Below are 17,939 nucleotides of genomic sequence, written 5' to 3'. Positions count from 1 at the left end.
CATTGTCTCATTCAGAAGACGACAAATCTGTCAAAAACAAAAAGAAGAAAAACCCCAAAGCCCTGGTTACTCTGCGAAGATGAGAGCTGACTGCATGGCACAATTAGATTTGCTCTGCTGTACCTTGGAAATGGGAAAGATGAGGCTGCTTTTTAATTGAAGCACACAGCATAGCATGCTAATTCGCTGTTGCTCTGCCAGCAAGGAGCTTGAAGTATTTTAAATAAATGATGCCCCAAACAGAATTTGATTATATCTGTGTTCATGTGACATTCTACTATCAGCCTACAATAATATCCTGGTTAAGTATAATTCATTGAGTCCTGCAGGCAGTATTAGTTCTCTCTCTTCTCTTCTGTTATTGCAACAAATTAATGCAAAGTACAGCAGAGTGGTGCTACACTGGGCTGTAGCAGCAGTGTGGACATTGCCACCCAAAATCCAAAATAAACCAGCCTGAGTGAGGTTTGTGTTGGTGTTTGTGGTGGAGTTTCAGGATTCGGACGTCTCGTTGTTCTCTTGCATTGGCCACTTTCATCCATTTTGGCTGGTTGTTCAGAATATAATCCTGGCTGATCTCAGTGTCTTTGTGTCTGCCAATGCCTTCTCTTGCTTTGGGGCATGTCTTCACCAAATGACCTCTTTCAGTCATGTTTCTCAGTCCAAACTGTTTCAAAGTAAGTTCCATAAAACTGGGTGACTGGGGAGAGGAGGGGAGTTGCCTGCTGCCTAAGCAAATGGATCTGAAGAGCAGCCTTGATAGTTCAGCTGAGGAAAGAGCTGAACAGAGACAAGAAATTCAGTTCTTGAGAAATAAGGATTCCTTGGTTGAGGTGGTGATGCTGTTACTGTGCATGTGCAGGGATGTGCTGCACTGGGCATTGTTTTGCTGGGAGGGAATCTGGGATGTGCAAGGGGAAAGGACGCTGCTGATTGCCTGCTTCAACTCCTGCAAATGCCGACCTAAGCACACTTTTTCTCAGGTCAGGAAATGTGTTGTGTGGACTTATGTTCATGGCCTTACGCTAATCATGGTCCAGCATCATCCTTGATGATAATTTGGTTTTGTTGTCCAACCTCTTTGGATTGGTTTTTAATCTTGTCTGTTGCCAGATGTCTCTTTCTTTTCTTTTTCTCTTCCTTCATTCTTCAGAACGCTACTCATAAACTTAACGCTTTTGCTGAGTTGCTTTCAAAGTAAAAATTGATTCATGAGCTATTTCACTGGAAATCTGAGCAGGAAAATCTTGCTGTCCTTATGGTCACTCCTGGGTAGGTGGCATCATTCACCTTCCTCCAGTACCTGAGAATTCATTTCTTTTCTGTTGCCACTGCAGGATTCAGGTGTAATTAAATGTTGGGATTTAAATGGAATTCTTGCATGCGTCCTTTATGTCCTCATATATTCCATGTTTTAAAAGGAGACAATACTTAATAATGAGGTATGACAGTTAATTGGTGTTTTGTCTAAAGAATTCTGCTTTTTATACACTCAAGGAGAAATGAATTGAAATGCAAAGTTTAATAAATTCATCATCAGAACTCTATTCTGTAATTTCATATTGTGGTTTGACAACATTTAATCCACTGTTATTGCTTTGAAGGATTTCTAATTGAATTACTCAAAAGACAAAATGGAAACTAAAAAGGGATTATAAATTCAGCAGTAATGTTAACAGTTAACCAACTTGCTGAAAGTTTTTAATGACATGCTATGGCTGTTAATAAGGTTTTAAACGCTGTTTATGTGTGGTGACTTATATTTACGTAAGGAAGGCATTGTCTACACAATGTATTTCCTTAGCAAATGTAAAAGTGATTCTGTTCCCTTGAAAATCATGAAGACATGAAAGCAATTTGGGTTTACACGTATTTTCAGTCTTACTATGATGGAAGCATTTCTGCTGAAATTCGCATTATGGGTGACAGATGTCACAGAGGTTAGTTTGGTCACAATATCTGAGACCTGGCACGGTTTGGCTGTTTTAATGACACTTCAGTAGCCTAACAGCAAAGAAGTATATAGTGAGTGCTTCCCATAAAAGAACAACCCTTTTCCCCAATCAAATAGCAACCTGTGCTTTTTCTTGAAATGGTATTTTAATGTCCTGAGAAGTTTTGGATACATGATTACACCATAAGACTTTGCAGTTTTTTGTAATCATGGTATCTGGTAAACAGGATTTGCTGGAAAGAAAGTGATTACCAACAGATAACTCTGCTGGTAAAATAAAATATTTTAAGATTGTTTCCCTTGGTGCACATTAATAATTTTTTCTCTCTGTGGTTTAAGTTTTATGCCAGTGTTTGACAAAGTTAATTAGCAAGATATTAACTAGTCTCTTCACTGCCTAGATGAGAGTTTTCAGGATTAGACTCATATTTCTTTAAATTTTGCCTCAGCTCCTGGGAAAGTTAGTTTGCTGGGAAGTTTGCTCTGTACACTAGGCCAAATCTGAATACATGCCCAATTGATGACCATTTTAAAACCGAGTGGTAAATTCTTCTCAGAGCATAGGTTTTAAATTCCCTGGTTTCGTGTTTCAAAGGTTTAGGCTTTCCTCAATTATTTGGTATTTTCTGCCTTGTTATGATAGGAAAGGACAGAGCTTGACTACCTGACCACAAGAGAAAGCTATTTGTAGCTGCAGCCTCACATATTTGAGTTCTGTGCTTCCCTTTAGAATATTTCACGTATGATGTAAACCTAATCAAACCCTTATGCCTTCTAGCAGGTGACCTCTGCATGAACTAAGAGCTGAAATATTATTTAATCATGCTGCATACCACTTTTTTCAGAGCTATGAGAAACATTAGTTTGGCTAGCTAGAAACAACCAATATAAAATACTTTGTTCTGTCAGGGGTAAAAAGACATTTTTATCAGTCAACACTTTACGTACACCAGCACTGTTAAATAAATCTTTCCAGTCAGTGTGCCCAAGAAGTTTACAGAAGGTAATGTGCAGTTTTGTATTTTTAATTTGGAATATTTAAGCCTATATTTAGTTTGGCTTTGGTTAAATTACCATAAATTACCAAATGATTTGGTAATTTGGACTGCCAGTCTGTGCATCAACCTTTCAGACCAACTATTACTGATCTTTATTCTGAAAATCAAAGAAAATCATCTGACTTAAATGCCTTTAATACTGCATTAAAATCAATATCTGTAAATTCTCATTGCTAAAGTTTTAACAGACCTATCACAATGAAAAAAGGACAGTTTTCCCTGTTACATAAGGTAACTATAACCAAATGTATAATGTCTTATAGTTAATTTTTTAAAGTAGAAATTTTTCTAACAGATGATTCTTCTGGTTGCTTAGAATAACATTTTTAAATTAAAAATAAGTGAGACAAAACCCAAACATTCAGAATAAGAAAAAAAACATTATGGCTCAACCACCTACACAGAGGTGTAGGAATCAGAGAGGAATCAGTTTTCAAAGTAAATTCGGTTGTTTTCCTCTTTGTGCTGGGGACAAAACAAAAAGCTTTTCTATAATCTGAAAAAGGAGTAATTACAAAGCTGACTAAAGGCAGCAACCAACCTTTCAAATCTCAGTTGTGCTTGATTTTGACATCCCTCTAATTTTTGTTCTTACTCCCAATACAAATACATGTTTTTTACTTTTATGTACAGGTCAATCAAAAATCTCCAGCTCATTTTTGACCTTGTCTGCACGCGGCTTTTCAGTCATGAGGTGCAGCACTATCACAGAAGGAATGTAGGAGTGCCATGCTGCTAATAAGATGCCCAAAGAGGATCTCCCACATAGCACTTTGATAAATGCATTCTTGAGTTTGGATGCTGACCTATGTTAAAATGGGCAGCTTTTAGATTAGATACGTGAAAACCCATTAAAGTGGGTTGTTTTTGTTTGGCTTATTTTTGTGTGGTTTTTGACATATGTTAAGCATCATTTGTTTGTGCAGCTCCAGTAGAATACTACTAATAGAATAAGAAACATTTTAACAAGTTACTTTTCCAATTTTTTTAGTAAAGTGAGGCAATCAAAGGTTATTTTTCTTGTGCTTTTAATATCTTTCAAAGGTTCTAATTAAAGAGCTAGCGTAGGGAGGAATAGTTGTTGTGATACTGAAGGAGAGTAAGAAAGAAAAGGGAGAAAGGGATCTGCTAAAAATGAAAAATTATTGAAACTCTGATTATGTGGAAACCCTTTATGTGTCTTTTAAGGTTTATTTTGATATATGCTTTTATATTTAAAGTTTATTTTTTTTAATTTACACCAGTTCTTTCAATTTTTCAAAGTGGTCTGAGAAGAGCCTTCCTTTGGGAAGTAGGAGCCCCATTCTCTTTTTGGCTTTTCTGAATGCCTACTGTTACCTCCCTCAGCAGAGAACAGGGTCTCAGAGTTATGACTCTCAGTTCAGCCATGACCAAAACCTGGACCTAATCCAGAGTGACTTGATTTAGCCCAGTGACACATTGGTATCACTGGAAGAAAAGGAGAATCTCAATTAGGCTCCCCTGAGTAGAACTTGCAGTGACAGATCTGAAGGAGCAGCTGATAAAATTTTGACACCTTGCTTGCAGTTTTATTTTAAATTAATAAAGTCCAAACGTCTAGGAATGGAGCTGGGTGACAGGAGTTTTTTAGTTCTTATAACTTACCACAGGAAAAAGAAAGATCAGTCAGGTCTCTCAGTTCTCACTGAGATTTTTACTTTGGCAAAAACATCTATGAATTGGGAGTAATTACTCTCTGTAAGGTTGTTTTTTTTCATTAAATTTAAAGATAAAAATATAGTCTTTACATGGTCTTGAAGTGATAATGTTTTTGCCTAATTGATAAGTCTATAACCAAAAAACGAATGTAGTCTGCAAAAATGAATGGGAATTTTCCAAGCTATACTTCTACATCTTAATATGCAGTATTTTGTAAGCAAAAATGTGCTTGTTTCACTAGTAGGGCATGCTTAGTTATAAAAGTCATATGATATCTTTTCAGTTTAAAAATATTACAGTTTTTGTTCAAATTATAAAGAGAACGTTTTGCTATATAAAAACAACATAAATGTCTTCATTTACCCAGTAGACTTATTTCAAAAGACTTTTTTAAAGAAAGGAGCATTTTAAATTGTGTAAGAGAGTAGAAAATAAGTATGTCCTTGAATTAAATCCGTGAACAATAGTCACAATGCACATTGTTGCTATGGTAGTTTAGTTAAATGGTAACTATGTGGAATTTGCTTAATTTTTCTCATCTCAATCTCTGATCTTTTAGAAATGCTTCCAAAAACCCCACCTCTAAAATCTCCCTTCACATTGAAAAGACCTCCTTTCAAAGTGCAACTTAATTAATAAAAGCTGAAGTCTTAAGTGGGATGAAACATTTTTATTCTCCTAGAACAAAATATGAAATTATTCATGTTTGGATATTTTGAATTTTTATCCAGAATGGGATTTTCCTGTACCATTTTATAGAAGATATTTAATGAGATTTTGAATTTTAAGGAGTTGTTTGTTTTTTTTTAATTTGGCTAAACTAGTACACTTTGCATCTTATGCCAAAAAAGCAATACAGTATTGACTGGGAAAGAGTCCTGAATTCTGTCATTATCTCTAAAAGTTTATTGTATAGCATTGGTTTCACATCACATCACATCATGGATTCTTGCTGGAGGGATGTAAGCTCTCAACCAGCAGCCACATTTTTGTGGAGCTGACCAGGCTAACCCAAAGCCTCTGATGTAATTTTGGCCAGTTTTTTTAATTTTTCCTAATATATATAGATAGCTTCACGTACAACTGTGAAAACTGCTATTCCTGCCTTAGGTTAAACTGCTTCATTTCTTTCTTTTTGACAGCTGCGGTCAATAGATGTTGACCAAAAGCTGTCAAATTTCCTGAGAAATGAGGAAGAATTTTTTACTCCAGATGAGAAGCGGAGAGTTATTCATCTTCTATCCTGGGAAATCCTTCCCTTATTTTGACAGGCTTTAAACAAATTGTTAGCTCTAATTAAGTTTGAAATGGGGCAGATGCACAACCTAAACTGCTCCTTTCTAGGATAATAAGAAGGTAGTAAAATTAGCCATGAGATTCTTGCTATAGTGATTGACTGTAATTCTGTATTTAGGTACTGTGGAAATTTTGTGTAGGTTTAGAGACAGCTTTATGAAGACAATGTTGAGCCTCTCATAGGAGGAAGGAGAAGAGATAGCTGTGTAAAGGATAAATAGTAAAATACACGTACATATGTAAAGTCAGGGTTTTGTCTGAGAAAGGTTGCATTTTCATTCTTTCCACTACTGCACAAGTCCTTGTCCTGTACTTAGTGAGACAGAACTGCCACCATTGTTTAGGGACAGCCTGAAGATTGCAAGATATGGTCCATTTTCTGTAGTACTAATTAGATAAGATCAACTGATGTGCTCTACTCAGTGTCAATCTTTCTAAAGTTCTTGGGGAAAATTCTGAACAGGTTTGATTTTTTTTTATGACGTCTTTCAGACTGCTATTTGTATTCTCTCTCTATATATGCACACATGTATATGTATGTGCACTCACACACGTGCTTCCCAAGGAGTGCTGCATAGTTAACAAACACATTTGTTATCCTAAAGTAGTTGTAATTCTATCTTTTGCATAATTCAAATCCTCTGAAATTCTATTTAACTCCAAGTATTAAAAATATTTCTGTTGTTAATGCATAAAGTATCTCATGGTTTAAGGTAAACCAGACAATCAAGTGCAGTTTTCTGCAGACAAACCTTTTCAAGTCCTTACACAAATGACTTTTGTGGAACTGGGCACCAAAGCAAGGTGAGTTGTAGGAGGTGCACCTCAGGCTATCTGACTCTCCTCTCTCCATTTATTGAACAGGTATGATTGTAATTCTCTGCCTCAGAGAGGTGTTCTGAATGCAGTGTAAAGATTGTGCAGTAACAGGATAGTGTAAAAATGAGGGCCCTGAAAGAACACTGAAAATAGGTCACAATAAAAATTTCCAAAAATCTGCAGCCAGACATTTCTGTGGTAATCTCATCATGTTTTTTTTCTCTCCATGAACCACAAGAAGAGGTGACCTACTCTGTGCACAGCATTTTCACGCTGCTTTTTAAACATGCAGGATGTATCTGCCTTGGGGGTGATAGGACAGGGGATTCATCTCATTACTGATGCCAAATTCAATCAGTAGACAACTTGCTGCTTTAATTTCTGAGGACTTATACTCATAGTTATGGTTGTAGTTAAGCTTATCATGTGATCATTTAGAAAAAAAAGGTGAATAGTTGTTTTTCCTCTAGTATATCTACCCATTGGCAATGAGTAGTTAGGATTAAAAGCTTCATCTAGCCCAAGGCTATAATGAATATTCAGGAAAAATGATTCTGTACTGTTGCTTAGGGAAGTAAAAAGACAACCCCTGTAACATTCAAATCTCCTGTGCCTTTGGAATAAACAAGCATTATTTGATTAACAGGAAGACAGAAGACACGCTGATGTACAGCTTATACCAAAAGAGACTTTATATAGTATTAAATTACCAACAGATTTTTTTAGGTACAGTGCATGAATCAATATTATGTTTTAGCCAATGATCATTTTACCTAGCTTTTATTTAAATGGGGTTTGTTTTAAAAAAAATTAAATACATCAGATAAACAAAGTGTGCTGGCAATGGATGTCACAGTCCATTGAAGCATTTATTTGCTCATTCTTCTGGATTGACACACAGTGCAAAATTATGCTACACATTGTGTTACAATCACACTCTATTATTATTAATGAGAGAACTAACAAATCCAGTTATGTGTAATGGAAGAAGGTAATTTTTAGCAACGTGGTAGACTCTGAACCAAAAGCAGTACAATCTTCTACTAAATTAAGCTGAATAATATAATATTTAGTTAATATTGTTGGTTTTGTGAATACAAATGCCCAACTGTTTTTACAGCTAGTAACATTTTACATATCAAGCCTTTTAGAAAATATTTCTTGACTATGCAGGCTTCATCAACCACTTTATCAATAATAAAAGCTGCAGGCACTTTCATAAACTTAGATTGGGGTGAAAAAAGATATTTATGTTGTATTAGCATTGACAGTATGTTTTATAATGTGATTTACAGACATCAAGATTCATTCTTTCACAAGTTACATGCTCATCCTTGAATGCTCTATAAATCCAAGAAAGAATTGGAAAAAGCAATTTGTGAATTGGGGCCAGTCTTTCTGAAATGCAAGTAGGTGGGAGGTCCTCAATCAGTCAAATGAATTAGGCAAAATGAAGCCTGTACATAACTCTTCAAAACTAGTTTTGGTATCATGCTACTCACTTTGCTAAGTTTGTGCCTGAGTTTAGAACTTTGCTGAATGGGGCAAATCAATATTCTCAGCAATATGAAGGTTTGAGCTGCATTTCTTTAGTCAATGATTGCATTTAGAAGCAAAATCTCTATTTCTAATTTAGTGTTTCTCAAAATTGTGTTTTTGTGTGACCTCTGCAAATTGGTCTTAGTCTAAAGGTGAGCAAGCTTCTATGGAGAGGTTGTGCACCAGCCAGGGAACTTCCCACAGGTTATACAAATGTAGTTTATTCATTTCCTATGAAAGTTTTCTGTCCAGTGACATCAATATCTTCTGATTTCAGCCATCTGATTGCTGAGAATGCATTTTTCTAAGTCCTTAGTGCAAATATAGTAGGGAATTACGACATTTATAAATTAACAAAAAACTTCTCTCAGTGATCTAAAGTAGAAAAACGTGAGTTAAAAAACCAGTGAGGATATTATTCCCCTTTGTGAAAACATTAGTTGTCTGCAGAGCACAGAAGCTCTGGTGTTCTCAGGCAGTGACTTCATGACAGAAATCCCTCTGGCAGCTGGGATGCTCAGGCTGTGGCCGTGGGCACTCCCAGGGTCACTGCTGGCAGGGGAGGGAGGGTGGGCTGAGGTGGCTCTGGTGGTCACTGCTGCACCAGCAGGAGCCTGAGCAGGAGGCAGAACGAGGAGAGGAGGAGGAGGAAGAACGGATCATTGGGATGTTCCAGCACAACTCCACTGTAGGACTCACACTGTCAAGGGAAGCAGTGAGATACATCCCGTGCATGCAGCTTTGGGGTGTGACAATTTTTGAAGGACATTTTTTAAAGTTAGCCAGCGTTATCTTCATATGAGATTTATTTATTGTGCAAATTAATTGGATAAAACATAATGTGGGAAAAAAAGCCTTCAGAAATACCTGTTTCAGTTCAGAATTGACAAATAGAATGGGAATCCTTCCAATTTCTATCAATAACTGTCTCACTGCAACAAAGCATTGTTTTAACTTTTGTTTCATTTTTTCAGTGTTTACTCACGAAACATTCCTTTTTTTCCCCCTGGAATATGACGTGAAATAGGATGAAAGATTCTACCTACTCCACTTGAATTTTCAAATTATTTTCCTATTATTTTACCTGTGATTTTATGGGGACCAAAAATAGGCAATTTCCCAAGGCTGATACAAGTGAGCCTTTCGAAAGGGCTTTTTCTAATCACGTGCAGAGCAATCAGATATTGAAACTGTTTACTAGCATGAGGAATAGAAGACCGTTCCACTGCATTAATTGCATTAATTTTGGTGCATGTGAAGTACAGCTGATTGAAAATAAAGATCTTTACTTATTTTCAAAGGAAAAAAACCCAAACAATTATTGTTTATAATGAAAGACAAACTAGTTAAACTGTCTTAGGTAGGATGAAAACTGGGCTTTATGAAAGACATCTCCCAAGAAGTTATTCAATGCGGTTTAAAATAATTGTATATTTTAAGGCATTAGAGTGTTGGAGTAAGAATTTTTATGGCAGCAATATAAGCACATCGAAGTCAGCATAATGAGTTATGTGGTGCCAACATCCTGAGCATTATCACAAGGATTTCTAAGGAGAAGAATTAACATAAAGGATATACAATTCATGTCTTCTAGAGGATCTCTCATTTCTGCATTGGGCCTCAAGGAAATTCAAAACAGGAATGAAAGTCAAAGCTGCAACTACTTTCATGGTGCCGGTGCGGCGTTTCATGCATATTTCATGGCAGCTGCATGGGCGGGAGATCACTGTTTTTATTGGGGTGCCAGAGCTCAGTCTTGGGATTTTACTATTCATGTCAAGCACTGTGTACTTTCTAGGAACACAGCCTGTGGGGGTTTTGTTTGTATTTACCCATTGGTGTAAAAAGGAAAAACAACAAGGGGATATTTCCTGTGTGTTCACTAGACTGACAACCTCAGTGTCTACTGGATTGTTTTAAATTAAATTTCATTTAGTCTCCTCCTGTTCTCAGTTAATACATAGCAATGCAGCTTTCTGAGTTTTTACAATATCCAAATGGGAGAAGATTATTCATATATGACAGATTTAATTATCCAAGAGAGTGATAAAGACTTAGTAAATGTAAATAATTGCTCCAGTACCGATTACCCTACCCACAGGTAATACCTGTGCTAAATCTTGTAATGGCACCATGCAATTTTTAACCAGAACATGCACCATGTTCTACATGCATCAGTATTGCAAATTTTAAGGTACTTGTTGAAAAGCATTTTGAATTGCCCACAGAAAAATAAAACAAGAGTTACATTGAACAAGAAACCTTGTATGTGCCAGATGCTGGTGTTAGTTCCACTGACCTGTCCTCAGTGGCAAGGGTAGTTGATTACTGTCTACATTAGATGTATTCCATAAGAGAAGTAAATGACTGGGAATCAGGAAAAGCCAACACTTGAAGATTTCGATTTCTGGCTTTAACAGAGAAGATTTTGATCTTTCATTTACACTATGGCCATCCCAAGATATTCTCAGAGCTCAGAAATGCTGAATTGCATTCTGATAGCCCTGCAACCTCGATTCATCCTTGTTCTGATCAAGGTATAATCAGACAATGCTTCAGGTTCACATTATTTTATAGGATACTGCTAGTTTTTAATGTACCTTACATAGAGTGAGTCATTAAAACTGGAAAGTAATTTTCTAAATAAATGGGTGAAATAGTCTCTGTCATCCAAAATGGTATTTTCCTCTCTCTGGGAAGGGAATATTTTGTGATATCTTTGTCTTCTGGAAAAAGAAATTATTTCCTTTTTTTTCACGGACTAACCTTTCTGTAGTGGATTTGCAGTTACTTGGTGTGTCTGAACTAAGTTAACTAATGAGATGTTGTTCGGTTCTGATGTGCAATTTCACAAAATTACAGCATAGCCACTTAGAGCAAAGTTTTCTATTTCCTTAATATACCTTTTTCTCGTATTACTTTTAATTATGTTCTATATTTATCTGGCCTATTTGAACAGGATCCAGAGCTGGTACGGAACATCTGTCGCTGGGTTAGACAAGCTGTTCACATTCCTTTCTTTGCCAAACTGACCCCAAATGTCACTGATATTGTGAAAATTGCAATGGCTGCACAGGAAGGTGAGTGACTCCAGCACACAAGTTGTGCAGATTTACTAATTTGCTGCATGGGGTAAGATAGGAACGTTGCTGGAATAACAAAGAACAACAGAAACTCATATGAAAATATTTAGGTCTTAGGTATTTGGGATAAGCACAGTGATCAAAGGTTTCCTAATTTAATTCATGCATCTAGAATAGAACAATATATGAAGAGAACCATGTTAGACTGTTAACAATAAATTGTATAGCGTTTCCCTGCACACTCTTATTTCTGTAATATTTATGTTTACCATACCACTGTAAATCCCCCTATTCCTATGTTTAGTAGAGAAAATTATGTGTGTGTTCTCAGAAAACAAAAATACACTACTTGAAGGTATATATATTTTTTTCCTTAGAGCTTAAAGTACAATGTGGCAGCAAATAAGTTTGCAAGTAGGTGTATTAATCCATCATTTGGAACCATGGTAATTGTTTCTTTGTCACATTGCTTCTTTTGTCTTGCTGCACAGAAGCTTGGAGGAGGTGGCCACTGTTTTGGGGTACCTTCAGGTGTTAAACAGCTGCTGTAGCAGATTCTGTCCCACACAGCTGAAGGGCAGAGATCTCCTGTCAGCCCCCACATTTCCACATGCTGTCTTATAGCCCTTACAGCTCTTTCAGCTGATGCAGCCTGCCTTGAAGCCTGTGCTAAATTTATTAGCCCAGGATTGGTCATAAGGACCTCTCTGTGCATCATCTTGCAGTTTGCTGCTTTTGCTCTCCAGCTGTTTATTTGAATTCCTAGTTATTTCAGAGTTTCACAGGTTTTCTTTTGCATTTTATCCTCTCTTGTTCTTACACACATGATTTAACAAAAAGGGACTGACCTTTTCTTTCACAGGTGGCGCAGATGGTGTTACAGCCACCAACACTGTGTCAGGACTGATGGGACTGAAAGCAGACAGCACACCTTGGCCAGCAGTTGGTCGAGGGCTGAGGACCACATATGGTGGCATGTCAGGTAGGTGTTGCCCTTTTTGATGCATGGTACTTCCTTGGAGGCTTTCAAAACATCAGGAGGTCCTTGTAGTGGGCTAGAATATCATGTCTGCAGTCACAGCGAGTCCTTAAAGCTCACTGCTGGTCAATGTTTCTAAGTCATGACAGATGGAACAGATTAAGTGTGAAGGCTCTTGGGTTGCCCTTTCCTTAATGGTAAAGCACTGCATCAGAATACTGTGATAGGGTCACTGGAGAGGGAAGGAAATCTCTTCCCTCGTGACCCTCGCTTTTCCTCAAATTTTTCATCCTGTCACAATTGTCAGGCCCCACGTTAGACAGAGGCTAATGAAAGGGCATCGCAGGGGGAAATATCAACAATCCAAATGCAGTGTATGTTTCATAGCCCAATCTCCAGCCTTCCTCCCTCCTTCCCACTAAGTGCACCTTTCCAGAGAGGTTACTTCCTCCTCTTCCCACAGTGGTAAAAATGATAGACAGTATTAGGCAAATATATGCATATTTTTGTAGCCTATTTCTCAGGATATACAAGAATACCTTGTGTAGCCCATATTTTCAAGTCGTGCTTCACAGTTTAATTTTCAAACCAGCTGCAAAACTTTTACACTCCAGTTCAGTGCCAGTGCACACTAATGTGTAAATCTATTGACCCTGTGAACTCTGTTGCTGTGACAACACAAACTTGGCCCTGCAAAGACAATGCTGTGAGCTTCTTGGCTTCGCTGGTATGGAGATTAGTCTCCTTGGTGATACAGGGAGCAGTAAATATACATAAAAGAAGTAATAGCATCCTCCCGATTGAGTCAAACGTTATTCTATTGGACCCACCTCCTACCTCACCCTGAAAATGTAATCAGAGAAGACCAGACAGGCAAAAATATGCTTTATTTTATGTGACTGGTGGTATCCTTAGAGAACCATAGGAAATGTAGCTAAAAATGGCTTTTAAACAAACTTTAATTCAGATCAGTGTGTTCAGTGGCAAATTGTGTTATTGCCTTAGATAACTACATAGAATTCGGAATTTTTTAGAGAATGCTGAAAAGTAAGAAAGTGATAACAATCAGAAAAAATCATTATGCCTATCACATAATGGTTTCACAGTAACAGTCCAATAAGATGTTATATTTTAATATTATGCAAAATGGGAGGAAGAGGGGAACAAGAAGAGAACAGCTACAGCCCATTTCAATTTCTCTAGTCTGCCATGTTGACAGGAAAAGAATAAAGGAGGTCACAGTGGTGCTGTACATTAAAAATTAATAAAAGAACTATTGCAGTAGTATTTTATATAAGTAACACCATTCACATTTTCTCATTTAAGCTGCAATTTGTGAATATTCCTTCCTACCATAATTCTGCCTGATAAAATCTATAAAATGGCTGCATTATGAAAAGTGTGTCTATGTCACAAATTTGAAACATGCATGTAGTGTAAATTACAGTGGTACCTGCATGCCCAGCAGTGAGGATGTACCAGCACTTCTGTGGTTTATGATACTAAATGAACCCGAGGACAAGTTCATTCTTTATTTTCTTTATATATGAAGGGTGTGGGTCTAAGTATACTTTTTTTTTCCTGAAGTTTTATAAGTATCAGAGGGGAGAGAAAATGACATTTTAGGATACACCATTACCTATGACACAAATCTGCTTATTTAAAAAAATATTTAAAGTACTGGAAGTGCTGTCAATTTATTATGTTTGGAAAGAGTCATCACTGGGTCCCAATCCCCCAACAACATGAAAAAAAGACATGGAGCCAATAAAGTCAATAGCTCAGCAGCATGTTGCAATACTTTCTGCTCAGTGGTCAGGTATAACATTATACAAATTCCCAAAAGCAGGAAAGCAATTTTAAATCAGGAGAGCTAGCATGCTTACAAGAAGACAAAAGGTGGGAGAGCGTGTCATCTTGTCAGAGCAAGGGCAGGGTGGCCATACTTCTGTTGTGTGCCATACTCTGCTGTGCCACAGTGGAGACGTGTGGCCTGCAGCCAGACACTTGACCTTTCTGTGCTCTATTTCTCCTGTCTGTGGAATGGCAGGAACACCACTTACATGCCTACAGGCTTGGTGGGAAGTGCTCTGTGGTCTTGGCATGAAAGTCACTTCACAGCATAACATATTGGGTTTCTATTTTGATGTGTGTAAATTTGTTTTATTTTATTATCTGATAGAGTCAGTAAGGTTTTGCTGTTTTTTCCAAATAATTCCTCTCAAGAGAGGATTAATTTTTGAAGTGAAAGACAGCACTATTATAGAAGCAGTAAGTCTGGTTCATTTTCAGCGTGTTTTCCCAAAGCACAGCTGGTTCATTGTTGTTCTGTCGTGCACAAACCTCGGGCAGGTACAGCACACAGCCAAGCTGGATCAGGCTTTCTGGACTTTTCCATGTGCATAGATCCTGGACTGGCAGTGATGCTCACATGGCCAGAGGTACAGTGAGTGAGGCAGGAGTTCCTGTCCTTTAGGGTGCCACTGTCACGGTGCTGTGTGAGCGTGGGTGAGGTGGGAGCTGGCCCCAGCCCCAGCACAGGATCCCTTAGGTGTGCTGCTGAGGTCTGAAATGCACCTTGACTCAACACTGGTGACCCTCAGCACTGTCCAGCCCCTGTGTCTGTCTGCTGGCCCTGCAGTGACCAGATCATGGGAGAACCAGTGTTCTCCAGGCATTTATAAATTCACTGTGTCCACAGTTTGTTAGTGTAGTGCAGGTTGCCTTCTCCAGGTGGGTGACAGCTCCCTCCTCTGAGTTTGATGAAAGGTCCCAACAAACAGCAAATAACAAAGATGTGTTGGTGCCCTGGCCCAGCAGTGCCCAACATTTTGACTGACAGACCTCCCTGTCCTCCAGTGTTCAAAAATGTCCTCATACGTGGCCATGTACTGAAAAAATATTTTCCACATAAAATTTCCCCTTGGCCTCTTCATCCCTTCTCTTCTTGTCTGCCTCATGCAAAAGCAGCTGCACACAGGAGGTTCATTCTTCATTTTTCTAAAGGAGAGACATTGAAGCAGGAATTTTTTTATAGTTCCTCTTAAATTACTAAATGATAGGTGTATATATAGTTTCCTATGATTTATATAATATACACAAAAATCGTAAGAAAAAAGTTTACATCATTGACAAATCCTGAGATGTTTTGAGAACAGACTTTTGTCTCTGTGTTTTTTTAAACTTTTTTTTTATTATTATTTTTCAAAGAAGGAGAGACTTACTGGGATTACTTTGAAACCCCCATTTAGTTTTGAGTTGTCACAGTCAGTGTTTTCTTGTGAGCCAGTGCTTGGGCAGTGACCTTCCTGTTTTGATCTAATTTGGTCAGCTGAAAATCACTAAGCTGCAAGAGGCATCAATGTCTCCTCCTTCCTACCCTTCTGTTTCTTGGGTGGTTTTGACAGGGAGGGATCCCAGTATCCCAGGTGGATGTTTGACTACTAGACTGTAGGATTAGTCTCTCTCTTCTCCACTTCCCTGTGAATATTGAATTATTAATACAAAGTGAAACAGCTCTCACAGGGTACACTCATACTAGCACAGCCTGCTGACCTGCCCATGAGCCTGACTTGGGAGAGCCAGGTTTAATCCCAGGTGTCAGCCCAGGTCATAGCTGGGCCCCCTGGATTCCAAGTTTACCCTATGAATATTGAGCATTATAAAATATCTCAGGTTTTTCTTCTTCTTTTACCTCTATCCTGGTGACAAAAAAAAATATTTTCAGGAAAAATTTCACCTTACTTATGATATATTGTTTTCTAAAGAAAATTAATTTCCAGTTTGCATTGTGCAGCATCAGATGAGTCCAAAGGCTATGGTAGCCCTGAGGATTTTTGTGGCCCTGTTATCTGAAAGAACATTGTGTTTAGAGGATCCTCCAGTCTTCATCCATTTTTTAAAATAAATTTACAGGAACTGCCCATTACTTAAAAAGCATAGTTATCCTAATGAAGTCCATACAAAATATGGTTAAGGAAATAAACCCTTATGATGAAAGAAAAAGTATTAAAATTAAGATACAGTTTTTCAAGCTGTATAACTGTCATATGTGTTTGCAGCATTAAAGACAGTTTGATTTCCATTAAAAAGCTTTTAGAATGGATCTAGCAGCATTTCAGGTTTGACAATGTAGAATATATGAGATTTGATCATTAATTCTCCCTATATATGGGCAGAGTATTTGCAAGATATTTGTTTATTAGAAAGAGGCTAATGTTGGGGTTGTTATCCTCAAAAGGAATAATGACCTCTGGCTCTGAAAGAAATGTTTTAGTTTGTATAAGTATAAATTATTTTGAAAATGCTTATTCTGGTATTTTATAGACACCAGAATAAGTTGCAGGTTTCTCAGATGAATGTTAATATACTGTCAGCAGCTGCAGGCTTCTGTAAGATTTCTTTCCTTGAAATGTATTTTAAAATAAAAAAAAAAAGTTTTTTACACGAGCTTTCATACTGTGCTTCCATATTCCAGATGTGTTTTATAAAACACATCACATTGCAGCACAATGGGATATCTATTGCAGGCAAAATAGAGCAGAGCTTCTGCTCGAATTTCCATGGTTTTTTGTTCTTTGTCATCTGTTTGTTTCTTTGCTTTTGTCTGGAAGCCAAATCCTTAGGGGGTAAATTTATAAAACCGTACACTGGACTTAGCAAAAACTTAGGTTGAAAGCAAATCTCTCTACGGTGAACTCACTATGTATTCTTTTAATGCTTTGTTTCAGAAATATTGCAGTATTTTACAGCAGCAGTTCAAATACCTCATGTCTGTGTGCTGTTATTGCTTTATCCATTTATTATATGCTGTAGTACTTTGGCATTATTTGCACAAATTTATTGTACAGCATGTGCAAGTACATGTGCTTGTTTTCCAGAAAAAGAGAGATCCAGGAAGCTGTGTGCTGTAACTTCGTAGCTGCCCACAAGGGATATCAGAAGGAGGATATCTAGGTGGTGGATTCAGTCATTAAATGCAGGAATGTGTAATTATTGGAAACCAGCAGAGACAGTTAATTTTAGTTACTTTTTCAAGTTAGCGGAGCTGTCTGTTTTTACAGAAAAACACTGTCCAAGAGCAATTGTGACATTTAAGGGAATGCTTTTCAGGAGTTATTAAATTAAAATGTATATTGACATTTTAAACAGAGGCATATATTCTAATCTGAAATGTATGAATTATATTGAAAGAGGAAAAAGTTGAAGCTATAATAATAAGGGCTGCCTTTTAATTTTAATTCGATGACATATCATTAAAAGAAAAGTGGAAAAACCAACCAAGAGCATTCACTTTACTCATCACAGTTCTGTCAGTGACAGTGCAGTGTGGATTTTGGTCAATAGAAATGAATGAAAAGCAGCCCATCATTGGAAACAAAACAAAATGTATGTATGCATAGGCACTCCTGTTTAGTATAAATATTTACCAAGAGTTAAAGACTATTTACATTAACATATATTTATAAAACAGCGTGGAAAGGGGTGAAAAACAAATATATGCCATAGTACAATTTTAATTTTGTTTTATT

General features: G+C 37.3%; 1 protein-coding gene across 2 annotated transcripts in view; it reads left to right on the top strand.

The window, feature by feature from the left end:
• Positions 1-17,939, top strand: part of DPYD (dihydropyrimidine dehydrogenase) — a 337,856-nt gene that overhangs the window by 236,810 nt on the left and 83,107 nt on the right. For both annotated transcript variants that reach the window (XM_014884797.2, XM_088170031.1), the window contains exons 17-18: positions 11,306-11,426; positions 12,292-12,411. In XM_014884797.2, coding sequence (XP_014740283.2) covers positions 11,306-11,426; positions 12,292-12,411 — 241 coding nt within the window. The remainder of the gene's footprint in view (positions 1-11,305; positions 11,427-12,291; positions 12,412-17,939) is intronic.

This window comes from Sturnus vulgaris, chromosome 9 (genome assembly GCF_052056855.1).
Source record: "Sturnus vulgaris isolate bStuVul1 chromosome 9, bStuVul1.hap1, whole genome shotgun sequence".
NCBI lineage: Eukaryota > Metazoa > Chordata > Aves > Passeriformes > Sturnidae > Sturnus > Sturnus vulgaris.
The sequence above is the reverse complement of the archived record's forward strand: the minus strand, read 5'-3'. Positions and strand labels throughout refer to the sequence as shown.